Source organism: Malaclemys terrapin, chromosome 3 (assembly GCF_027887155.1).
Source record: "Malaclemys terrapin pileata isolate rMalTer1 chromosome 3, rMalTer1.hap1, whole genome shotgun sequence".
Lineage (NCBI taxonomy): Eukaryota > Metazoa > Chordata > Testudines > Emydidae > Malaclemys > Malaclemys terrapin.
In genome coordinates, this window is record NC_071507.1 from 20,281,904 (window position 1) to 20,308,869 (window position 26,966).

The 26,966-nt window shown below is 42.9% G+C and overlaps 1 protein-coding gene across 2 annotated transcripts; it reads right to left on the bottom strand.

Annotated features, from left to right (window-relative positions):
* Window positions 1–1,524: 1,524 nt before the first annotated feature.
* On the bottom strand, window positions 1,525–26,868 carry SNRPB2 (small nuclear ribonucleoprotein polypeptide B2). 2 transcript variants are annotated; one of them, XM_054021624.1, is made up of 7 exons: window positions 26,711–26,868; window positions 24,431–24,518; window positions 18,112–18,284; window positions 12,927–13,067; window positions 5,457–5,510; window positions 3,858–3,946; window positions 1,525–1,910 (listed from the first exon to the last, which is right to left on the bottom strand). In XM_054021624.1, exons 2-7 carry the CDS (start codon window positions 24,492–24,494, stop codon window positions 1,751–1,753), a joined length of 681 nt encoding a protein of 226 aa, XP_053877599.1. In that variant the 5' UTR covers window positions 24,495–24,518; window positions 26,711–26,868; the 3' UTR covers window positions 1,525–1,750. The 2 variants fall into 2 exon arrangements, with proteins under 2 accessions (XP_053877599.1, XP_053877598.1); XM_054021623.1 differs by lacking the exon at window positions 26,711–26,868 and adding an exon at window positions 25,245–25,312.
* Window positions 26,869–26,966: the final 98 nt, after the last annotated feature.

Genomic DNA, 26,966 nt, shown 5'->3' on the forward strand with positions numbered 1-26,966 from the left:
ATTCACTGGCGTAGTCCAGAGTAGCTGGTGCCTGGATCAGAAACAATAGCACAGGCCTGGGCTGCCCCTTCCTCCCCACAAAAAAATCCTACCAAAAACCAACGCCAGACTCATTCACCCTTATCAAAAGTATTTTAGTGGCCTAACAGGTCCAGAAGTTAAAGGTGTGGGGAGAGCTGAAGGCAAATCTGACACCTATTTGTCCAGATCTACATAGACTAGGGTCTGAATGTCCAGGAAAGTCTGCAGTACAAATTCCCAACAGTTCTAGTGCAGGTTTCATCCAGAATATAAATGTGTATTTTAATTGGGTTTCTTTATTCACTTGGTCTAGAAAAATGCTTTAGCTTTTCTTGTACAAAATAAATGCTGTACCCCTCTATGATCCCCATTCATACTATCTATGTATTTACCCTCACAACATTCCCATGAGATACAGAAGTGCTCATATCCCCAATTTACAGATGGGGAACTGAGGCATAAAGAGGCTAAGTGACTTGCCCAAGGGTCACAAAGTCTGTGACAAATCAACTTATTGAACCTGGGTCTCCCAAGTCCCAGGCTGGCACTTTAACATGCAGTTCATTTAGGACCTTACAGTGATGGTGCATAGAGGCTTGTAGTCACACTGCTGCGATTGATGCAGTGGGTGTCGATTTAGCGGGTCTACTGAAGACCCACTAAATCGATGGCTGAGTGCTCTCCTGTCAACTCTGGTACTCCAGCTCCCCGAGAAGAGTAAGGTTAGTCAACCGGAGAGTGTCTCTTGTTGACGCAGCGCAGTGAAGACACCGTGGTAAGTCAACCTAAGCTACGTCGACTCCATTATTTACATAGCTGGAGTAGCGTAACTTAGGTCAATTTACCCTGGTAGTGAAGACAAGCCCTTAATGTCATGTATTAAAAAAACGGAATCCAAGTTCCTATTTTAGTCACAATGGTTTGAAATAAAATGGGATTCAGGAAATCCTACCTAACAAGAGACGAGGCTGCACGCACCATCAGGCTATCCTGCAGCAGCTTTATAGAGTACCAGAAAGGTCCCCTAAACCACCTTGCCATTACAGACTCCAGGATCATTAGAAACAAGATAGGGATCAGACAGACAAGAATAGGAAAGTAAGCAAGAGACCTAAACTATCACCTGCACACCTTCCCCTGCCCCACCCAGCCCACAAATTCCTTTTCTACATGTATCACAGTTTCAGGGGATGAAGCCACCAGTGACATGCTTTGCTCCCTACTCTCCACCTGCTATCAGGGACTGGAGAATCACCACTCCCCTCTTGGTTCCTTTGGCTACAAGAGCCTGAACTCCTTATCAAAGAAACAGCTTTGTTTTTCAATCAAACTGAAAACAGTGTAAATATGATACTGTATTTAATCCAAATATATTGGTATTCCTGTTTCCATCATTCTTGTTCCAAAGTTATGCTTTTTTTTTTTTTTTAAACCAGTCTCTTCTGAGACAGTGAAACATCAGTAGGAAAATCGTTAGCCAGTAAAACAGATGATGCAAAATCATAGCTTCAACAAAATAAAAATAGCATTTATTTTTACGAAGTTAGGATTTCAGCACAGCAAGTTACTATCCACCAGATGTGGAAGTCTACAGTTGTCCTACTTGAGTAACCCTTACAGTTTTACACAAATGTCTCCTTACTCTTCTTCAAAAGAAGATACCACCTTTTTGGCCAACTAAAATTGTATCATATTATACAAAACAGTTCTTTTAAGATAACATCCATGGTTATTTCTTAGCATAAGTGATTTTCATTGCATGGGATGGAGTAATCTTGAACCCTTGAAGAGCATCACGAGCAGCTCCCGCCTGTCCCTCATTTTCAAACTCCACAAAAGCAATGTCATGTCTCCCAGGCACTAAACGTACTTCTTTGAATCCAGGGAACCTTTAAAACAAAGGAGAAGTCAGTCAGATAAGATTACATTGATTTATATTGGATGGTAAATCTCTCAAGCAACTGTTAAGCCTTATCATAAGCACCCAATACTATCACATTCAGTCACTACTAGTAACACATTTAAAAGTAGCGCAGTAGTTCTCATTTGTAAGGAAATGAGAAGCTACTTGACTAGTGAATGAAGTGGCAGAGAAACTCAATCACAGCAAGGCATTCTCTACACTGCAGTTATCATATCTGCAGCAGCATGAGGTTACATGGTCATTGGTCCATTATGTGTGAGGCATTAGGGCAAAAACATCAAGGAAGCAAAGTCAGGATGTCATACTATTCTGATAGACCATCATATGGAGCTTTCTTCCCATGACACAGGGATCCTAGGAAGGATGTTTTCCATCTCCTCCCCACTCTCCACACTTTCCTGCTTCCCCTGAGGGAACGTGGTACTTCCATTCTCTTCAATCCCTATGCTGCATTGGATGAGACCAAGAATGGCTCCACTGAAATTCAAAGATTCCCCAAAAACTACATATCCAGACCCAAAGCAGCATATGTGGAGTATCATTGCTATAATAGATTAATACTTTAAAGTTATTTAAGTAACATTTCCTATTCCTGGACCATAGTACAGCAAAGACTATCATTACAATTTCATATAGATTATAACCCCATGTGCAAGTGCTTATAACTGTAAATTGTCCCTTAATTGCTGAAACTTTCCAAAGTCAATCTCAACCCAGTAGTGAATTTTCTGAGCAGATGGAGTAAATTCATGTAGCCATTTAAGTTATTTAGAAAGTGAGAAAATGGAGGGGAGGAAGAAACAAACAGCGTCACTGTAAGACAAATGAGAATGGAAAACAGACAAATTATTCATGAGCAAAACAAAGTTTGGAGCACACCCCAAGTCTCAGAAAGCATGTACAATACTTTCAATTCAGTCTCAGCTTTCATTTGTTTAAAAATGAAGTGTTTAGCTGTTATGGTTGCAAAGAAAGCCTTCAAAACAAGAAGCAAATTAAAATGATGCAGCGACATCTGCCTGCGTTTGCAGAGAGCCTGAAATAAGAGGACCAAGATGTGAAATTCCTCATTAATTTCACTGAATGCTAACTCAAATACCAATGACAGTTTAAAAATGTTAATATTTATTGTATAAGAACGGAGGAGAATCATATTATGAAGCTCTATAACATGCCCAAGACAGTGGGTTGTATATTCCTGGGGCCACATAAAAGACTAGCCAGGATGAGAAAGATGTATTTGGTAAGATACGTTGACCTTAAAAACCAAATGATGGTTGCAAGGAGAATGAAAGTGGGTTTATCTTCCCAAAGGTGGAGCTGAGCTTCCAAAAGTTTGCGATTGACTTAAATCATAGAACGTCTATACTCATTTCTGTGACTGTGGAGTCTTTCACCTCAAAGTCACTAGCTTGAACTCTAACCCAGATTGGTTGCGAGTCATAACCATCTGATGGTTATAGGTGGTCTACATGAATTGAGCTAGATCCTAATGTTGTAGGCAGTGCTGTTGTAGCTGTGTGGGTCACAGGAGATTAGAGAGACAAGGTACGTGAGGTAATATCTTTTATTGGACCAACTGCTACTGGTGAGAGACACAAGCTTTCGAGCTTACACAGAGCTCTTCTTCAGGTCTGACCTGAAACTTGTCCCTCTCACCAAGAGAAGCTGGTCCAATAAAAGGTATTACCTCACCCACCTTGTCTCTCTAGTTCCTAATAGGCAGGTGTCCATATTAAAGAGCACCACAATTTACATGGCTGTATTTTCAGCAGTAAGGCCAAGGATTAACTGGACCCAAGACTGAACTCTCATATTGTTAAGTATCCCCTACAGGTCAGGGCTGAGGAAAACGTGTGTGTGCATATAATGGAGAATGAAAGGAGAAAAAAAATGTATATACACAACTTACTGATTAAATAGCATAGACAGCATCATCTCATTTGTCTCTTCTGGCAAGTTATTAAGGAAGAGTATATAGTTTGGTGGATTATCAGGCACCTACAATAACAGAAGAACATAATTCAGTAAGTCATGCAAAATAGAAATAGCACTCATCTACTTTCTTTACACTTCCACTGAAACTACTGGAGAGAAACTAACATACTGTTAATGTTCCTCATAAGACTGGTTTAGACTGCAGTCACTTATTGGCTAAACTGTATCTTTCACAATCCCTTTAGTACATTTTTAAATTGGTCCATTTTCTATGCTATCAGTGTTAGTAGGTTATTAGTATAATATCAAGAGATGCAGTAAGTTGGGGGACAGAGGTATTTCAAATTCATTTACCGTAAGCATGTAGAACTGCTAATTTTAAAAAGGCATAAATATCTAAAAAGATAGTTGACCATGTCAGTTGTCACTTCCATAGAATTACCAGCTTTGAACAGCATGCTGTAGTAAAGTCGAGGGAGTAACCATTCTATTTGAAGATATGTAAGATATGTATACTTCCTAATGTTGCTTCAGTGGCCCACTGAATATTCACTGCTATAGACAGATTTGCTGATACTTTGCATATAGCAGTTCAGTACCTTCTCAAGTGAACAGGGATCAGCAAAGTATCTCTACTTTATTTGGCTTTAGTACAATTAGGTAATTCCCTTCAGCTGAGAAGAATAAGCCAGGTGTTACAACTAGTTACAAAGTCAGCAACTTCGAAGGCAGAAGGCTGTACAGAGACCTGAACATTCAGCATTGTCAGTTACACTTTTCTGGCCATGCTTCTTATGAAGATATATATTAAATTCCTCAACTGCAGAGAGGGGACAACAATTCCAACAAAGACACGGGGTCCAATTCTCGATCCTTGCAATTGGCACAAGAACTTGGGGGAGGGGGGGAGAGGAAGAGAGAGAGAGAGCGCGTGCGCGCACAAAAATAGCTTTCCGCAATTTTTGGCCTCTTTGAATTCTTGGCCATGTTAAGGGGCCTACTCAACTCCCAATCTAAGTGAGAGCAGCCTTGAGGCAGCTCAAACACATACAGCTGCCTGAGGTCATCTGGAGGTGCTCTGGCCACACCGCCTCTATTCTCCAATACACCCTCTACATTAAGGGACTATTCAGAGGACAACATATAGGTGCTCGGACAGTTCTATAGCATCCAATAAAATCCCATATACTTGGGGTATTCTCCAGAGGCTGTTTCTTCCCCCTTTATCCCACTGGAATTGTGAAATAAAGGAACTGGGGAAAAAATAAAGATCAGGCCTGAAGTTTGTAATAGCAGCTGTCTCTCCATACATGCCAGTTAAGGGTGGGTGGGTGGGTGGGTGTGTAACACAAAATTCAGAGCATGTACACAGAACTCATTCTATGTACTGCAGAAATTCCCCACCAAAGTCCAATTTAAAACAATTCTAAACTAGTCAAATGCGCTTTTTTAAATACTGGAGTTTTATTGTATAACACAAATATTAAATGATGTTTGTTTAGTGCTCTCTCTTCCTGCTAATTCTCAAAACAGAGAAAGTAATGGCAGTAATAAATAAACTAATAAGAATTACCTGTTGATTCTGTGACGAAGTCCCTTGGACATTCAAAGAATTCTGTGTTGTTCCCTGGGAGATTAAACACAGTTAGAAAAACATGATTTTACCAAAAATCAGCAATGAAAAGTTTTCTATAATTTTCAATTTGAAAGCATATATCCATTTAGTTTTCAAGGAGCCTGAGAGAGCATCTTAATCCTAACCAACCCTTCAATCTTAAGTCACTGTTTCCTAAACTGTGGTCCATGGATGGTTTATAGTTTGCAGAATAGTTGCTGGTGGGAAACATGAAGCCACTGGGTTTTAAACCCCCACCAGACTGCTGGAGAAGACACAGCCATTAGGTCGGAATAGATTCTAAAGGTGAATTGGTAGATATGGCAAACTATTGTATTCCATCTGCCTCCTGAAAAGGTGGATTCCACAGACAGGGAAAAAGTATTTTTTCCAGTGTTTCTAAACATGGCTCTGTTGAAGACAGCACTACATGCTTTCTGACTGAGGTACAGATAAATCCATAAACTTCTCCGGCACAAATTCAAAATCAATATTTGAGTTCTTTAAATGATTTCAAAATGGTGGCAAAGTTAAGGCAACAAAAGCTCTACAACATCTACCAAAACTCTTATCTGCAGAATTTACTGTTTATTCTTAATTTTGGTGTTTTCCATTATACAGGCATTAGTAAACTGCTCCAGTGCAGACCACCTCTTAATGGAGATACTGTCTTATGGGCCAACTCCATTCCCATCTGCGATTGCATGGACCAGCTCCCCTCCCATTTGTTATTGCATAATGCTTAGGTGCAACTACAGCAATTATTACACACTGCAGAGTAATATTGTGAAAGTATTTGTGTATTTTTACTTAACGTTAAAGATCAGCAAGTAATCTCTGAAAAAAGTTAATCACACTTCCTACTTTTGTTCATTTTGTCTTCCCTCAGATATCTTCTGTTTCTCTCAGCTGGAAAGTAAGACAAGCAGCCCCATGTGACCAACCACTTCTCCACAGACCATTAGCAAGTGGTCTGGGGATCACTAGTAGTCCGCAGACTATGTTTTGGGTACTGCTAGTACTACTACTGCTTAAAGTCTGAGTTTATAAGCCCAGAAGGGACCATCATAATCATCGAAACATGTTTATGTAATTGGAGTTGGACCCAATTTTGGGGTAATTGGGGAGAAATTACTTATTTGTTTTCTATATCAGAAGATAAAGAATTTTGATTGTTACATTGTTGATCTGACTATGCACTGGTACGAGGGGTCCGACTTGTCCCGCACCTTCTCAGTTCCTTCTTACTAGCTAACTCCGACAGAGAGGCAAAAGGGTGGATCATGGAATGGACATGAGCAACATATCTCAGAGAAAACAGTTACAGAAAGGTTAGTAATTTCACCCCACTCCTCCCCCTGGGGCGTTTGCTCATTTCCATTCCCCATTAGGTGACTCCCAAGCGTTACCTGCAGAGGTGGGCTTGGAGTTCATGGACATGCAGATTGCAACACTGCTCTACCAAACTTGGCATCAGCCCTAGCCTGCTGGGTGATGGTGTAGTTGGAAGGAGAAAGTATGTACCGATGACCAGGTCTCTGCTCTGCAGATGTCTCGGATTGGGATCTGAGCCAGAAACACCACTCGTGAAGCCTGAGCTCTCATGAATGGGTTGTCAAGATGGCAGGAGGTAGGACACCTGCCTGCTCATAGCACATATGAATGCAGGAAGGGATCCAGTATGAAAAACTGTGTGGACCGAAACCATTAGGCCTTTCATCTTGTCTGCTACTGCCAACATAGATTTATGGAACAGTTTGGTTCTCTCAATGCAGAAGTCACGGTGCATCTCTCAATTTAAAAGGCCAGGAGACACCACTCCTCCATATTCTTGTGCAGTTTTGGGAAGAAAACAGGCAGGAAAATAGCCTGGTTACTATGAAACTGCGAGACCACCTTTGGGAGGAACGCTGGGTGGGGGCACAGTTGAACCTTGTCCTTAAGGAACACCATATACAGGGGTTCTGACATAAGGGTCCTGATTTCTGAGATCCTCCTGGCCGAGTAACTGCTACCAGGAAAGTGACCTTCCAGGAGAGATAAGACAGAGGGCACGATGCCAGCGGCTCAAAGGGTAGGCCCAGGAGTCTTGACAGGACCAGCTTTAGGGTGGGATAGGTTCACGAATTTGAGGGTAAAGTCTCCCTAATCCCTTGAATATGTGAATGGACATCTCATGTGAGAAGACCAACCTACCGTCCATGAGAGGATGGAAGGCTGAGATTGCTACTAGATGCGCCTTGACCGATGAAATAGCTAGGCCCTATTTCAGATAAAGCAGGTATTCTAGTACTGATGGGAGGAGTGACTGAGTTGGTGAGAGGCCTCATTGGGAAGACCACACCGAGAAACAATTCCACTTGGCTAGTGGAGTCACTGTAGTAGATGGTTTCCTACTATCTAGCAAGACCTGGTGGACTTGTTCTGAACAGGCCATCACTGCTGGATTCAACCATGGATCATCCATGCAGTCAGGTGGAGGGCCTTGAGGTTCAGGTGGAGCCAACAGCCATGATCTTGCAAGATCAGGTCTGGGAGGGGCAGGAGCAACAATAGGGTTGCTACTTACAGATCCAGTAGGGTGCCGAACGAACCAATGTTGGTGCGGCCATGCAGGGGTTAATAAGAATAACCCTTGCTTTATCTCGCTTGACTTTCAGAAGGACCTTGTGTACCAGAGGAATGAGGGGGAAAACACGTAGAACAGAAGCTTTGTCTACAGGAGTAGGAAGGCATCTGAGAGAGCACCTGCGCTATGACCATGCAGAGAGCAAAACTGCTGACATTCCCTGTTCTGCTTGGTTGTGAACAGGTCTACATGAGGAAACACCTCAGCTGGAAGATGGATCTGGTTACGCCAGGGTGAAGAGACCACTCATGGTGAGGGGAGAAAGACCTGCTGAGATGATCTCTCAGAGTGTTCCAGGCTCCCGGAAGGTAGGAAGCTTCAAGGTGGATGGAGTGTTTCACGCAGAAGTCCCACAGACGAATGGCCTCTTGAGAGGGTGGCGCAATACACTCCTCTGTTGATGTAAAATGTGGCTGCCATGTTGTCCATGAGCACTCATAACTCTGCCTGCATTTTGGGGTAAGAACACCTGGTACACGAGGCAGGCCGCTCTGAGCTCTGAGGTTTATATGCAAGGAGAGCTCCTCCTGGGACCACAGGCCCTAAGGTGCTTGAGGTAAGCCCCCAACCTAGACTGGATATGTCCAAAATTAGGGATACTGCTGTTTGGGGAGCGACAAAGGGAACACCCACACCCCCTGATCGGGGATCCCTCCACCAGTCGAGAGAGGCAAGGACTGGGGCAGGAACGGTAAGCACTGAGGCCAGCCAAACCTGAAGAGGTCTGATGCAAAGTCTTCCGTGCTGTACCACATAAATGCACGTGGCATGTGACCTAAAAGTTTGAGGCAAAAATGGGCTGTCATGACAGGGTTGGCCTTGACCTTTGATACCAGAGCCGACATTGTCTAGAAGCTAGCCTCTGGGAGGAAGACTCTGGCCTAGGCAGAATCGAGCACTGCACCGACGAACTCTATCCTCTGGATGGGGATGACGAGTTTACTTTTGCTCATTTATCAATAGGCCCAGGACTCTGAAGATAGGTCGGACCAAATTGATGCTGGCTTTCATCTGGGCCTTGGACCAACCAGTCGTTGAGGCAAGGGTAGACTCAAATGTCTTGCCTTGCAAGGAAGGCTGCCATCGCCACCATGCATTTTCTGAAAACCCAAGGGACTGCCAACAGGCCAAAGGAAAGGCCAGTGAATTGGTAGTGGGTCTGGTTTACAATGAATCTGAGGAACCTTCTGTGGCCCTGGAAAATGAAGACGTAGAAATAAATGTTTTTCAAATTGAGGGCAGTGTACCAGTCCCCTGGATCTGTCTGGGGAGGGGGGGAGAGAGAGAGATAAAGGAGGTCAGGGAAACCATGCGGATCTCAGCTACTTGAGATAACTATTGAGGCAACGCAGGTCTAGGATGGATCGAAGACCACCTTTGGCCTTTGGGATTAGGAAACAGCAGGAGTAAAATCCTTTCCTTCAAGTCCTGAGGCACCTCCTCTACAGCCGCTTCCCACAGGAGGGCTTGCACCTCCTGGATTAGAAGTTGCTCGTGAGAAGTGTCCCTGAAGATGGATGGGTATGGGAGGGGCGGTGTGTGTGTGATAAAATTTCCTCCATCCTACTCAGCACCGAACAGTCCAAGCTGAGGGACCATGCTGGACTGAAATAGGAGAGTCGGTCTGAAAACAAAGGGGGGGGGGGGAGAACAGGATATGGTATGGGAACTGATATAATGCACTTGGGCACCCCTTCAAAAAGTATGAAGCCCCAAGCAGAAGATATCTGTGCAATGAAGCCGAGGTGAAAGGGGGGCGCTTGCCTACGCTTATAAGCCCTGCTGTTTTTCTTAAACGGGTCTTGGTGAGGCAGCAGAGCCAAGAAGCAGACCAGTGGCTGAGGTCTGAAATACTTCACTGAAGGTGTGGGGATTAGAGGCCCAGGAATCTGAGGGTAGCCCTGGAATCTTTCAGGCCATGGAGTTTTGCATCTGTTCGGAAAAGAGGGAAGTTCCCTCAAATAGAAGGTCCTGAATGGACTGCTGAACCTCCGGTGGCAGCCCTAAAGATTGGAGCCAAGAGCATCTTCTCATGACCACCACTGATGCCATTGTTTTGGCCGCCATATCAGTTGCATCTAGGGCAGCCTGGAGAGAGGCCTTGGCTATAGTCTTCCCTTCCTCCACCAGGGTGGGGAACTCTTACCTGGACTCTTGGGGCAGCAACTCCTTGAATTCTGACTTGCAATCCCAGATGTTATAGTCATACCTGCCAAGCAAGGCCTGCTGATTGGAGATGTGGAGCAGTAATTCACCAGCAGAATAAATCTTTCTACCAAATGGGTCCAGCTTCTTTGAGTCCTTTGGCCTTCCTCTTCTTCTGCACTAACCACTCATGCAGGCCTAAGTCCTGAGCATCGGTGTTGGGCTTGGTACCAGAGTGTACAGAGAAGGGGCCCTTCTCTCAGACACCATCGAGTACAAACAGCTGAAAGGTGGTCCCAGTATCTGGGGGAAGCCCATGGATTCTACTGGACCCGCATACACTACGGACCTCTGAGCCAGGAGGCTATAGAGGGCACGCGCACTGAGATCCAACAGGATGTAGGCCAAATACTGGTAACGGTTCCTTAGTTGGGTGCATGACTCTAACGATAAGTTAGCTTGGGGAGACCATGGCGTGGGAGTACCCCTTGCTTCCTCCAGCCAGCGCCGCTGGTTCAGGGATCAGTGCCAGAGAGGGGAAGTCTTCACCAACAAACAGCAGTTTCCCTCTGGGTCAGTACCAGAGGACCTGCTGCCAGGCAGGGGCCTAGGGAAACAGGCTCCTTTCTGCAAGATGATCTCACCAGTGTCAGAACTTGCCCCGCTGGGATTGGTGGTGCCATGGGAGTCATCAGGTCCCTAGCCGCTGGAAAGACCTCTGGGGTGGACAGCACCACAGTCCTGCTGGTGCCACAATGTCCACCCCCCTCCCCGGTGTTGGTGGATGGCCCTGCATCAGACTCAACGGAACCTGCGAGCAGGGCGGAGTTGATGGTGCCACTTGCAGAGCAGGGACAGAGGAGTAGCCTGATGTAGATTGCACTCCACTTTTGTCCCTCCTCAGCTTCAAGGAGCATCCTCTCTCAGACTACTGTTTCTTGTACTACTTCCTCGGCACCAGTAAGGGGAATGGTGCCGAGAAACAGGCTGTCGGAAGAGCATTCCGCACCGATGCCGAGGTACTCGGTGCCAAGTCCAACTGGCTCGACTCCTACCCCTGTCTAAGTGTGACTTCCATCAGGATGGACCTTAGTCTGGCCTCCGTGTTCCTTTTTGTACAAGGCTTGAACTGGCAGCAGACATGGCAATGCTCTCGCACATGAGCCTCTCACAGACACTTCAGACATCTGGAGTGCAGGTCAGTCACCGGCATGTGCTTGCCACAGGAGGCACAGGGTTTAAAGCCCAGAGACAGGGGCATGCCTGGTCGCAGGGGAAGAGGATGCCCCTGTAAACAGCTATGGGACCTAACTTTATACACTATTACTAAACGAAATAAATTTAAGGTAACTAAACTTGCGAAGAAAGGAGGGTATAACAGCACCACTAGATGAACTCTTTGCCAAGGCAAGAGGAGATGTTCGAGTGACCGTCATGGATGGTAAAAAGGAACTGAGAGGGTGCGGGGCCTGCTAGGCCCCTTATACTGACGCATGAATGCGCGGCATCAGATGGCGCTAGAGCTGGCCGGATGGATACCATCAAGGGGAAAATCTGCAGCAACCACACGCACACTCTCACTCTTAACATGGAATGAACATGAGCAAGCACTCAAAGAGCTGTTGCGTTAGAAAGGACACTCTAGAATTTGCATTGGTATAAAAGGTCTAGGCTGCTCAAAAAAAAAAAAAAATGATGAATGGTTACCCTTAAATTGTTTCACTTTTAAACTGATCAGTTTTCTAGTTTTAATATTTTTACAAAAATATTTGCAATTTAAGATTCTCTCTGGGATTTATAGTGAATAACCAATGGATATTCACCAAAACAGAGGGAGTTGATACTTTCCAAAAAGGGAAGTTCATTGAAAGTTTTCACAGTTTGAATACCTTAACATTGTGTTAGGGTGGAAAAAACAAAAAACAAAAAACACAGTAACAGCTAATATTCTTTGCTGAAGAAAGAACGACAGACAGTGACAAATTGAGACTTCATCCACTACGTGGATAGGCAAAATGAACAGATTCCAAAAGTTTGTCATTTTAGTAACTAAATTGAACTGGATTCTTAACAGTTTGGGGGCCTTTGCACTCAAGATTCCTTGCAACTTTGTCTAATGATTAATATGAGTCCATTAAACTTTTACATTGAAACAAATTTGGCACAGTTTACAGGAAGCACATTAGTATCTTACGTACATTCCCCCAAAATACAATCCTCCTTGTTAAAACTATAGGTAAATATCCCATTAAAGGAGTTTGTTCCATGCAGAAAAAACCCTTCAAACTTGTTCTAGAAGTCAGGAATCTTGTTTTGGTTTACACCAGGGGTAGGCAGCCTATGGCACGCCTGCCGAAGGCGGCGCATGAGCGGATTTTCAGTGGCACTCACACTGCCTGGGTCCTGGCCACCGGTCCGGGGGTCTCTGCATTTTAATTTAATTTTAAATGAAGCTTCTTAAACATTTTAAAAACCTTATTTACTTTACATACAACAATAGTTTAGTTATAGATTATAGACTCATAGAAAGAAACCTTCTAAAAACGTTAAAATGTATTACTGGCACGCGAAACCTTAAATGAGAGTGAATAAATGAAGACTCGGCACAGCACTCCTGAAAGGTTGATGACCCCTGGTTTACACAGTCCACTTACCTGACCAAGCTTTTTATTTGCTGCATTAGCTGACTGCTCCAGAGATTTAGCCTTTTTCTTTTCTTTCCTCTTTTCCTTATCAGCAAATGTACCGCGCATTTTGGAAATCACATCTGAATCTGTTTTTGCATACTGAATACGCTGTTTAAACAAGAAAACAGAACATTTTATAGTTCATTATGTTGAACAGCTTGCACTAGCCTCATTAAGGCCCCAAATATCTAGCCGAACACTGGAATTCCTACAAGAATTTCTTACATTAAAAACTGTAATAGAAACTACCCACAGAATATGCTGAATTCACCAATTAATTCTGAGCACTCACTACAAAAGCGTCTTTTGTTTAAAACATGCAAAAGATAGAAGAGGTTGATGGACGATGGTTAAACAAACACTTAAGTATCCAAGAAGGTTTATAAACTAGTCACAGCGGAACTTTAAGAGAACAAAAAAAAAAAAAAAAAAAAAGGGAATGAAATACAGGAATAGTGTGAAATATAGGACAATTCTCTTTTATATGAAAGCTACTATGCTGCAATCAGTTCAAATTCATATCCCCAGGCATGGATTAGAGCAGTGGTTCTCAACCTATTTACCATTGTGGGCCACATCCAATACTACCTATATGGCCCTGAGGATGTCACAGGGGCCGCAGCTGTATGCTGGCTAGGCTGCAGGCTGAGAACCAACCACTGGATTAGAGCAACTGGAAGGAGATGGTCACTATGACATAACTTTCTTTACTGCCAGTAATAAAGGAGAGGAAACACTTGAGGCAGGACACTAGCAGTAGACACAGTAAAAGGAAGGCAAAACCACCACTAAGGATGCAAGACATTGAAAAGGTGCAAAAGAAAGGGGGCGTCAATAGCATTTTAGTAGAGAGATGGTTCATGTGATAACTGCACAGAAGAGAGGAAGATATGTAGACCAGTTCCCATCCCATTCCCAATTACTGAACATCCCTATGGCCATTAAAGCAAGTACTTGGAAAAGTAATTATAAAAAAATACTGGGGCTGACAATTAATCAGTTAACTCACACGATTAACTCAAAAAAATTAATTGTGATTAATCGCAGTTTTAATTGCATTGTTAAACATAGAATACCAATTGAAATGTATTGAATATTTTGGATGTTTTATTTTTTCTACCTTTTCATATATATTGTATTCTGTGTTCTAATTTAAATCAAAGCGTGTATTATTTTTTATTACAAATATGTGCAATGTAAAAATGATAAAGAAATAGTATTTTTCAATTCACCTCATACAAGTACTGTAGTGCAACCTTTGTCATGAGAGTGCAACTTACAAATGTAGACTTTTTTTGTTACATAACTGCACTCAAAAACAAATTGTAAAACTTCAGAGTCTACAAGTCCACTCAGCCCTACTTCTTGTTTGTCTGAGCGATTGGCTGAACAAGTTTGTTTACATTTACAGGAGATAATGCTGCCCGCTTCTTGTTTACAATGTCACCTGAAAGTGAGAATATGCATTCTCAGGGCACTGTTGTAGCCAGCGTTGCAAGCTATTTACATGCCAAATGCACTAAAGATTCATATGTCCCTTCATGCTTCAACCACCATTTCAGGGGAAATGCATCCCTGCTGCTGATGGGTTCTGCTTGATAACAATCCAAAGCAGTGAGGACCAATGCATGTTCATTTTCATTATCTCAGTCAGATACCACCAGCAGAGGTTGATTTTTCTTTTTGGTGGTTCAGGTTCTGTAGTTTCCGCATCCGAGTGTTGCTCTTTTAAAACTTCTGAAAGCATGCTCCACACCTTGTCCCTCTCAGATTCTGGAAGGTGCTTCAGATTCTTAAACCTGGGTAGAGTGCTATAGCTATCTTTAGAAATCTCACACTGGTATCTTCTTTGCATTTTGTGAAATCTGCAGTGCAAGTGTTCTTAAAATGAACAACATGTGCTGGGTCATCATCTGAGACTGCTATAACACAAAATAGATGGCAAAATGCAGGTAAAACAGAGCAGGGGACATAATTCTCCCCATGGAGTTCAGTCAAAATTTAATTAACACTTTATTTTTAATGCGTGTCATCAGCATGGAAGCATGTCCTCTGGAATGATGGCCAAAGCATGAAGGGTCATACAAATGTTTAGCATATCTGGCACGTAAATACCTTGCAATGCCGGCTACAAAAGTACATGCAAATGCCTGTTCTCACTTTCTGGTGACATTGTAAATAAGAAGAGGACAGTTAACTCAAGAGAGTAACACAAAACAAATTAATTAGATTAAAAAAAATTAGTCATGATTACAGTTTTAATCGTACTGTTAAACAATAATCGAATACCAATTTACATTTATTATAAATATTTTTGGATGTTTTTCTACATTTTCAAATATATATTTCAATTACAACACAGAATACAAAGTGTACAGTGCTCACTTTATATTATTTTTTATTACAAATACTTTCACAGCAAGAAAGATAAAAGAAAATTGAAAAATACCTCATACGAGTACTGGAGTGCAATCTCTATTTTGTAAGTTGCTCTTTCATATGTAGAATTTGTTTTTTTTTTTTTAAAACTACACAAAAACAAAACTGTGTAAAACTTGAGCACCTACAAGTCCACTCAGTCCTACTTCTTGTTCAGCCAATCGCTAAGACAAACAAGCTTGCTTACATTTACAGGAGATAATGCTGCCCAATTCTCATTTACAAGGTCATCTGAAAGTGAGTACAGGCATTCGCACTACACTGTTGTAGCCAGAGTTGCAAGGTATTTATATGCCAAATATGCTCAACATCCGTATGCCCCTTCATGCTTCGACCACCATTCCACAGGACATGCTTCCATGCTGACGACACGTGTTAAAAATAAAGTGTTAATTACATTTGTGACTGAACTCCGTGGGGAATAATTGTATGTCTCCCACTCCGTGGTTTTACCCACATTCTGCCATATATTTCATGTTACGGGTGGTCTCAGAGGACAACCCAGCATATGTTGTTCGATTTAAGAACACTTTGCGTTTTGTCAAATCTGCAGTGAGAGAAGGAACCAATAGGAGATTTCTAAAGATAGCAAGAGCATTCAACCCAAGGTTTAAGAATCTGAAGTGCCTTCCAAAATCTGAGAGGGATGAGTTGAGGAAAATACGGTCCAAAGTCCTAAAAGAGCAACACTCTGATGAAGAAATTAATGGAGATATCCTATCTCCTAGAACTGGAAGGGACCTTGAAAGGTCATCGAGTCCAGCCTCCTGCCTTCACTAGCAGGACCAAGTACTTATTTTGCCCCAGATCCCTAAGTGGCCCCCTCAAGGATTGAACTCACAACCCTGGGTTTAGCAGACCAATGCTCAAACCACTGAGCTATCCCTCCCCCCATCTGAACCACCAAAAAAGAAAAATCAACCTTCTGCTGGCATCTGACTCAGATGATGAAAATGAACATGTGTTGGTCCACACGGCTTTGGATAGTTATTGAGCGGAACCCATCATCAGCATTGAAGCATTTCTCAACACATGAATTTTTGAAGTGTTCAGCTGAACAGGATGGATGAAGTATCTCTTTTAGATCTTTTATCTTTTTAGTTTGGAGAATTCAGAGATGTACCACAGGTGTCTAAGCATCTGTTTTTCTGCTAAACTATAAAATTTCATAAATATCTGGCTATTCCCACATCATGCACAGATGAATTCTACTGGTTCTCTCCCCCATATGGAGAAGGTGGATGCAGACAGAGTGGCAAGCTATTGCAAAGTGTTCCACACACAGCAAAGACAACTGTTTGTGCGTACTATATTAAAAATTTCTCTGTACAGAGAGTTTCCTTGTTTGTGTGTTCCTCCACACTACAAAAAATAGGTGGAAGACACATGCAAATCAAGATTTCTAGGCTCACCAACACAGGAAAAAAAGCACTCTCACACACAAAACCACTGAAGGACTACTCATGTGCATAGTTATACAATGTGCAAATAGTTGTATCCAGCATTATCATCTTATACAAATTCTTCTGAACTTTATTTTGTAATCCTGAAGAGTGTAACATTTTCAGTATTAGCAATATTTATTATGAAGTAGAAATATTATGACATAACATTGAACAATTAAGAATGCTTAACTTCAACATAAGTGAATGTAGCCAAATGTTATGGCATCACTACACAAACTTGACTTATACAAGACAAAAAACAAAAGGCAAACTGGAGGCATTTAAATGTGTGACAAAGTTCCTCTATCTTGGTGGGTCCTGCGCTTATTGGCGGATTTTCTTGCCTCAGAGATTCACCATGTGGGTTGGGGAACAGCCCAGAGACCTTCCCCTTTGGAAGAACCCACAGTCCAGGTCAATTGGGAGGTTTGGGGGGAAACTGGGCCTGCCCTCTACTCCAGGTTCCAGCCCAGGACCCTGTGGACTGCAGCTGTCTATAGTGCCTCCTGTAACAGCTGCATGACAGCTACAACTCCCTGGGCTACTTCCCCATGGCCTCCTCCAAACACCTTCCTTATTCTCACCACAGCACCTTCCTCCTGGTGTCTGATAAGGCTTGTGCTCTTCAGTCCTCCAGCAACACACCCTTTCACTCTCAGCTCCTTGCGCCTCTTGCTCCCAGCTCCTCACACTCGCACCACAAACTGAAGTGAGCTCCTTTTTAAAACCCAGGTGCCCTGATTAGCCTGCCTTAATTGATTCTAGACACTTAATTGGCTCCAGGTGCCCTAATTGGCCTGCCTGCCTTAACAGGTTCTAGCAGGTTCCTGATTACTCTAGTGCAGCCCCTGCTCTGGTCACTCAGGGAACAGAAAACTACTCATCCAGTGAGCAGTATATTTGCCCTCTACCAGACTCCTGTACCCCACTGGTCTGGGTCTGTCACAAATGCCATACAATTTTACTCCGCCACAGAAAAATTATTGAAAGCCTTCATTTAGAAAACATACAAAATTTAGACTTCTAATTTAAAAAATGTAAAGTAGTATGATGTTGGAGTAAAGCAGTCTTATCTGAAAGCTAAGCACATTGCCCCTCAAACATGCATGAATATATATGTTCACACAGAGAAAAACAGGACATCAATGAAAAATAAATAGCAGACACACCCTAGATAGAAAAATACAGAAACTGATAGAAAACTGATTCCCAGTTGCAAAATACTGTACTGTCCTAGTGCCATAAAAAAAAAAAAGAGAGAGACTTACCATTGGTTTGCCGTAAAATGGAAAACCTTGTAACTGTCTCAAAGCATTGGTGGATGATCCAAGTTCTTTAAATATGACAAAGGCCTGTCCTCTCATTTTCATAGTCTTTAAAGCCACAATGTCTACTACATGACCAAACTGTGAGAACAGCGCATACAACGATCTCTTCAGTTCTGTTGAGAGCATAGAAAAACCATTACTGCATATAGGTTGGATATGTCACTGTGCTTTTATAAAAGTTATTCTATCCTCAAATAACATGAAGTTACAACTCTGAAAAATACATATAACATGCTATTCTACTTTACTCATATAACGTCAGAGCCAAAGATATAAACCAAAGCCATAACACTCATATTAGGGTAATAAGTGATGTGGGTTTTTTTTATTATTATTATTATTATTATTAATGATTCAAGCACATTATTAATTAAAATCAGTCAGGTGATAGCATTAAGAGATTTTTTTCCATGTCTGTCTTGCTTAACCAGTTCTTTCAAGAATTAAATGTGAATTGGAATAGGCTTTCTGGATCATCAGCCCATCCCACTGAATTATGACAGTCATTTTCATTATCTTAAGACCGTCTTAAAAGTAGGTGCAAAGTCTGGTCTTAAACATATCCAGTTAACCTATGTTCATCCCCCTGCACTGAACACTTATTCTATTGCCTCACTGTTCTTGTATTTAAGATACATACTTCAGTACTTTCACTCCATGCATCTGAAGAAGTGAGGTTTTTTTTTTTAAACCGACAAAAGCTTATGTCCAAATAACTCTGTTAGGGTAGGTCTACACTTACCCGGTAGTTCGGCGGCAAGCAAATCGAACTTCTGGGTTTGCTTATCGCATCTTGTCTGGACGAGATAAGTCGATCCCGGAAGTGCTTGCCATCGACTGCGGTACTCCAGCTCAGCGAGAGGAGTACGCGAAGTCGACGGGGGAGCCTGCCTGCCGCGTCTGGACCGAGGTAAGTTCGAACTAAGGTACTTCGAACTTCAGCTACGTGAATAACGTAGCTGAAGTTGCGTACCTTAGTTCGAATTGGGGGGTTAGTGTAGACCTGCCCTTGGTCTTTAAGGTGCCACCAGATTCCTTGTTGTTTTTTGTGGATACAGACTAATATGGCTACCCCCGATACTTGAAACTTCAGCAACTGAAGTATGTTGTTTTGTCATTGCTGAAGTCTGACAATAACAGTTCATCATGATTCTTTTATGTTTTTCTTTTCAAAAAAGGTAAACAAAAATTATCTGACATGAATCATATTACTTTAGAGACCATAACAAGTCATGCAAGAGAAGCTGAGAGAAAACATACTCTTAGAGACAATATCTGTAAGCAAAGACCAAGAAATCAGATGCATATGGCCATATAAATTGCTTTTTATGTGAAGATTCTCTTAAAGTTACGTCATGAAAGTCTCCCTTTAAAAGGAATGCTCTCCTGTACACTATGGTAATGGAAAGATGTAGGTATAAAAGCTGTATTCTAAATGCAATTTGCAGTTTTACCCTTCAAAGACTATAACCAAGTATCTTCCACAATGCCAACCTTCTGGTTTATTGGGAATATAGTGTGTGCTATAAATGAAAGCTATGCTTAATTTGCCCACTGGAACATTCAAACACACCATCATGTAATGTGTATTGTATAATACTGCAAGGTAACCCAAGAACCTCAATGTTAACTGGCAAGGAGGTACAAAGGATTACAAGAATCTCCTGATTCTGGTATGCATATTCTGATTCACTTAAGAATATCACGTGGGGTCTCAAATGAAAGCCAGTGTCATGCTGGTCATCGATATCATTGTGAAAATATAGATACCATGTGGGGGGAGAGGGGAGGAGAGAGAGAGAGTCTCTCCACCCCAAATACACCAAAAAAATTTGTTACCTACAGCCAGGCACTCAGATACCCCAGAATATGCTCCAAGAAAAGTCCAGGAAATACATTTGAACACTCTCAGAACCGCCTTCACCAAACAAGGATGCTCCACCAGAGAAGCAGATAGCATCATATAATAGACCACCCAAACACACCAAGAGAATCTGCTTCAATACAGAAATAAAACCCCCTCTGACTGTACACCCCTACTTGCCACCTACCACCTCACACTTGAACCCATACAGGGTATCAAACAACTACAACCCATACTTTATGGGAACCACATCCTGAAAAAAAACTTTCCTGAACCCTCCTCTTCAAGCTTATCATCAGAAACAAGCTCCCCACAAACAAGGACACACCAACTCAAAGTGGTACCAGACCCTGTCAGAGCGACAGATGCAAAACCTTCAGATGTACCTCCGCTGCTAGAGTGATCAACACCCTCCACTGCACACCTTTCAAGATCCATATGTCCTACATGTACCTATCACAACATGTGGTGTACCTTCTCTGGTGCACTAATTGCCTCAATAGTTACTATATGGGTGAAGCTAGACAATCACTAGGCTCTTGAATGAACTCACACGGGAAAATGATAAAAGACAAACACCATGTCACCTGTGGGTGAACCCTTTGTGAAAACTCTGACCTTATCCTCAAAAGAAACCTGCACACTTTCAAAAGACAAGCCCAAGAGCTTAAATTCACAACTTTGCTAGACACTAAAAATCATGGACTGAATAGAGACACTGGATTTATGGCTTATTCCAACAATCTATAATCCATTAACAACTCCCCTACCTGCCTCCCCTTCTCTTCCTTTTCCCCCTATGATTGGAGAGGTGCTAAAGAGTTACTTCACGTTGAACAATCTCGTTTACTGTTTGCAAGGTGGAACAGATGGTTTAGTGTATTTAGCTGTGCCACTCTGAGGGCTTGTCTTCATGTACCGTGCTACAGAGCTTTAGTGAAGATTCAACTACACTGACGTAATAGCTTCTCCAGTCAGCATAGTTAATCCATCTCACTGGTGGAGGTGATAGCTATCTCAATGAGAGACGCTCTTGATTTTTCACACCCTTGAGCAACATAGTTATATCAAGATAGGTCTGTAGTAAGGACCTGTAGTAAGGACCTGGCCTTAGTTCAGGTCTGGAAAATGTACAAGAGCTCTGGCAGGGCTTGAAAGCTTGTCTCTCTCAGCAACAGCTCCAATAAAACATATTACTCACTCTCTTTGTCTCTCTAATATATCCAGGGACCGACACAGCTACATCATCACTGAATACAAATGAAGGATTGCAAGAAAGAATTTCAGAAAACTAAAAGGAAGAGAAACACAGTAGGGGCACAGAACCTTATCTGGAGGAACACGTCAAAGGTGTTTGCTTTATTATATTTTGGGGCAGAAAAGACGCCTAGGCATCCTTCATAGAGAAAGAAAAAGAACAGCACTCTTGCTCTATGAAAAAGGGGTCTCAAGTAGAGTTGGCTAAAAATGCTGGAGAGAATCCTGCGTGAGATCAGCTTCTTTAGATACGAGAGTAACTTGTTAGATTAGTCTCTAGAAAGCATGTCATGATTTTGTTTTATAATTAACCATTTTTTTCCAATATTCTTACTATTACTCAAATTTGTTCTTTGATAATAAACATTCTTTTTTTCCCACCAGAAGTATATCTAAGGCAGGGGTTCTCAAACTGGGGGTTATGATGTGGGGGTTTGCAAGTTATCAGCCTCCACCCCCCCCAAACCCTGCTATGTCTCCAGCATTTATAATAGTGTTAAATATTTTTTAAGTGTTTTTAATTTATGAGGGGGGTCGCACTCAGAGGCTTGCTGTGTGAAAGGGGTCACCAGTGCAAAAAAGTTTGAGAACCACTGATCTAAGGTCTGTGGTGTTAAGCAAAGTGATGGTTTTCTGTTGAATTTTACAAGCTGGGATGTACTGTTCCCTGGGGAATAGCAGGCCTGGTCATTTTATGAGTGTTCAATGGATAAGAGGCTAGACCGGGGTAGTCTGTTTTTTGTCAAGGTCCAAATTTCTTGGTCAAGATATAGTCAAGTCCAGACTCCAGAATTTAAAAAACACACACACAAAACAAAAAAACCCCAACAATGATAAGTAAATAAAAAAATATTTTTGAGTCCGTTCAAAAGCATCTGGTGGTCTGGATTTGGCCCACAGTCCATCTATTGACTACCCCAGGCTAGACACTACAGGGAACACTCCAAGGACTTGGGGGTTGGTGTGTGCCTATAGCTACACATACAGAGAGAGCAAGGCCTTCACGGTGGGCAGGGGGGTTGGCGGAGGCCCTAGAAGTTAGTGATTGTGCTGCCAGAGGCAGCTGGTTTCAGGGAGCTGAGCCACAGCAAGCCCAAACAAGACTGCTTCACGCTAAGGGCAGGTAATGGTTAGGTGCCTCACAACCCAGGGGATTTCTTGCGCGAGAATGCTACATGCTCAGGTCTGAGACACTCAGGTTTATTAATTCAAACCTTTATTTGAACCTAAAGTATGGCTTTTGATTACAATTACTATTAAAGAAAAAACAGACGCATACAGAAAAACAAAATGGCCAGTTTCCTTCTGGGGCACAGGCAATCACAATGGATTTCTCCTACGAAGCTCTGTCTATCGCTTACAATCTACATCATATTATACATATCCAAATTACATATTCATTAGTTCTCTTCCAATCATCATAAAGTGTTATGACTATCACATATCTTATGCAACTCATACAATATGCATGTGTAAACTGGCATAACTTTTGCCATCCTTGCTATTTTCATGTTATTTCTCTTTTCTAATTCGTTAATTACCACTTCTCTCACACTGGTGACCAGGGATCCTAATTTTCCAGTGATTAAAAAAAAAAAAAAAAAAAAAGTAATCTGTGTTTTTCCATAGATAAAATGAAATACTGAACTTTAGTTTTCCTAGCCACAATATATATAGGTATCAGTTGAACACAATGTTTTATTGATATATTTTCAATTTTTAAGCTGACAGCCAGAGCCCCGCTGCCCGGGGCTGACAGCCAAAGCCCTACCTATTGTCTGATAGAATTGGTACTGGGGCAAGATCCAGTAATCAGAATTCCACTGAGTATGTTTTTTTTTTTTAAAAACAAAATGTAAAAACTAAAAATTCTCTGTAAAAAACACAAATTAGGTGGTTTTCAATGGCAAGCAGATTTCTAAGATCTCTGCTGATCATGCATGCTTGACCAGACCACTTTTACCCTTTACTCGATATTAAGGATTGTTTCTCTAACTGGCTCTTGGCAGCACATTGTGTGTCCCCATTATCCTGTTTCTCTAGTTTTTCTTACTTGGCTTTCCTGACAATGTTCAATATCCCACTGGGAGATTTAAGAATCATGGAGACTTGGAAACAATGTACCTTACTATATAGTGCACTATGTTTGTTTGAGGGTTTTTTTTTAAATCCACTCTCTGATCCTCGCATTACTGTGGGGCAAACTTTGGGACTCAATTTTCGCAGACATTTAGAGCACCACTTTACAGCAGTACTAAATTTGAATGTATACTGGTAACTAGTTACACTGGTTGCTATCAATTCTAAAATATACTTTTAGTTTCATTTACATTTTTATACCAATACACATCTCCATATGGAGGATCCCAAAACACATCACCTGGCTGCCAGGTTCCATTAGATTGGATACCACCTGGGTTTCTATTACCACAGTTATTTCACTGGGTTTAGTTACATAATAATTCCACATTGTTTACATCCCAGAAGGGAGTGCGCATATGAAAAAAGAATTACCACTACTTTTGGAAAACTACATCCAGACCACCACCAGAGGCTGATCCGATAACCCACTACTCATAAGTACTGCAGTATCAATAAAGTCAGTAGAATCACTTGTATTATAAAGGACTATTCATGTAAGTATGGGTTTGCAAGACTGGAGCCATGAGTCTCAATCTGAAGATAAACGTAAGATTCAGTGGGACTACCCACACAACTAAAATTACTCACATTCATAAGGATTTGTAGAATTGGACCCTAAGATGATAAACAAAAGAAAGCCAGAAAGTTAAAAAAAAAAAAAAAACAAACACCCAAATATGCATTAAGACTTACACTTCGTTCTGGAGTTATCAATTTTAACTCCTTCCCCATTGGCAGTAGTTAAGCATAGAGATCTTAATTTATATTTTCTGACTGCTTTGGTTGTAATTATTTATTAGTATTACAGTAGTACCTAGAGATCAAAACAGATTGGGATTCCATTGGGCTAGGCATAGCACAAACGTGCTGATGTTACAAGATTGCTAATGACATTTTATGTCTAGATTATACTTCTAGAAGATAGAATAGTATATTTTTACTGAAATAGTTTTCCCAACACACTGATGAAAAATATGAACTTTAAATTATTCATACCGTCTTTTTTAATGTTGTCATTTATATTATTGATGTAAATGGTATGGTTCGGTCTGATATCCATCTTCTAACTTGCTTATATAACAGCCTAGAAAAAGAGAAACAAGCACAATGTGTTAAAACTACTTACATTTATGAAGATGAATTCATAATAATAATAATATAGTTTTTGTTTGTTTAGGTCAAACAAGTGTTTCCTGGATCAGGCTATATAAAACAGGATCAGAACTGTCTCACTCAACAGTGAAAAGGAAGCACTTTCTATCACACAGGTTTTAAAACTATACACTTTTCATATACTAACAAAGGTCCATCACCTCTGAAGGTACAGAAAGATATAACCTACTATAGGGACCCAAGTCACTGAGAAAGCACCAACCTCTGTGTGGGCAGGAGTTGTACCATGATCATCCCCACACAGCTCTTTCACTGCCCTTTTAATCAATAACGCTCTGAAGTGTTTATGGTCCCTATCGCCTCGTATATAAACATCGATACCCCCCACTGCACCACAGAGCCCGTCCCTCCAACCGCAGCCCCCCTCATACACCGACCACAGCCCGCCTCCCTCCCTCACGCGCCCAGCCGCCCCCGCCCCAGCTGCCCCAAACCCGGTTCTGGGGAATTCACAGCTCGTGGCTATTTTGGGCCAATCCCAAGCGCGGCTAGGTGAGCCCGCCCGCCCGCCCAAGCAGGCTCAGCGCTCCTGTCCCCAGAGGGAAGAGCCCCAGATGCCTCCCCGGACACAGGCACCGGGTCCCTCGCGCCGCATCTCCCAGGAGAGGCGCAGACGGGGGACAAACCCTTGCCTCACCCGGCTCCACTCGCCGCCCGCGCGCCTTCCCACCGTTCCCAGCGCCGCACCCCGCGCCCTGACGCGTGACCTCACGTAATCAGGCAGAAGAGTCGAGCTCATGCACAATCGATATATCGCGCACCCAATCATCGATGCGCTCTTCTCCCTCTTCCTTCCTCCCCTAGCGCACGTGTGCGCCTTAACAGGGGCGTGGCGGGAGAGGAGGCCTGAGCGCAATGGCAGTTCCTGTGTCTCCACACGTGCCTGTGGGGATCACTCACTGCACAGCAAGTGGGGCTCACGCGGTCAAGGCTTGGGTGCAGCAAGACTCCAACCCCCGTCAGGGCCGGGGGGGGGGGCTGCCTGCTGCGGGCCCAGGCTCTGCCTCCGGGTGGGTCCTATGGGTGGTGTTGCTCCCTGCCTGCCCAGACCCTGTTGTGCTTCGCCCATCACCTGCCCTCCAACCTCATCGGGGCACAGCCTCGCTGCTAGGGCTGTCACGCAGGTCGGTGGGGTCAGTTCCCTAGAGAAGCCGATTGAGACATGCACAGCTGCCAGGTGTGGAAGAACAGGTTGGGATAGCGCTGCTGGACCAGGCTAGGGTGAACAGGAGCCAGCCTGCCACGTGGTACTGCTGTGAAAAGGGCTGATATCACTCCGAGGTATTTTAGGAGGAGTGTTGAATGTAGGACATGTCCTGCTCTATTAGCACTAGGGCAGCCCCAGCTGCAGTACTATGTCTGATTCTGTGTGCCACACTGTAGGACAGATGTGGATAAATTGGAGAGTCCAAAGGAGAGCAACAAAAATGACAAAAGGTTTAGAAAACCTGACCCATGAGAAAAGGTTAAAAAACTGGACATGTTTAGTCCTTGCTCCACAGCTTTATGGAGTTTCAAATAGGCCCAGTGTGTCTATTATCCCCCTTTGGTCATTTAAAATTCAGGTATTTAGTTTTAGGTCACATGCCTGTTCCTAGTCATGTGCCCTACCGCAAATTGCACATATGGCTTCATGGCAACAGACAAGGGAGCCCCAGGATCAGGAAAGGACTTGGCTTTCTGCACTTGTTAGATGGAAAAACCTGAGAGATATCTGCAGGGACCAGGAGCTGGTTGTGAGGGAAGCGTCAGCTGGGAAGAGAGATGATGCCTCCAGGGGATGGTGATACTGTTATGGGTTGCTTTGCATCTTCGTTAATGGAAGTCCTGAGTGGAGCTGTGTTGTTGTATGGAAGGGGATTCCACCTTTCCTGGCTGGTGGATTGGTTATAATCCCCAGCATATAGTGAGATATTGTGCTCTGGGGATAACTGAGGGTACATTTTTACTTACATGTATATTTTAGACAGGGCATCTAGGGTGCCCAGAGTCTGGGAACCCGCGATGCACAGCCTTTGCTGTAGATGTGCTACAAAAATAAATCTCACTTGCTGCACTCCACCTATTGCGTATGGGAATTCAGTGGGGGTTGGGAAAACTTACTGCGGTGGTTGAGTGTGTGCAGAACTGGGGCCTAAGACTGTAACCTCCTCGAGGCAGGGGTCTGCAGCGGGTCTTTGTCACCGCCAGCAAGCAACGCCGGTTCTGCGGCCCGAGCGAGGCTGCCACAGCCAGGGAAGGGTGCGGGCTCAGCATTGCAACGGCAAGTGCGAGAGCAGCACTCCGCTCGGCGACCCGAGAGGGCAGGAGGACCCCAAGCTGCCGCTTCCGGGAGAGGCGCTGCCCCGTGCCCGTGGGT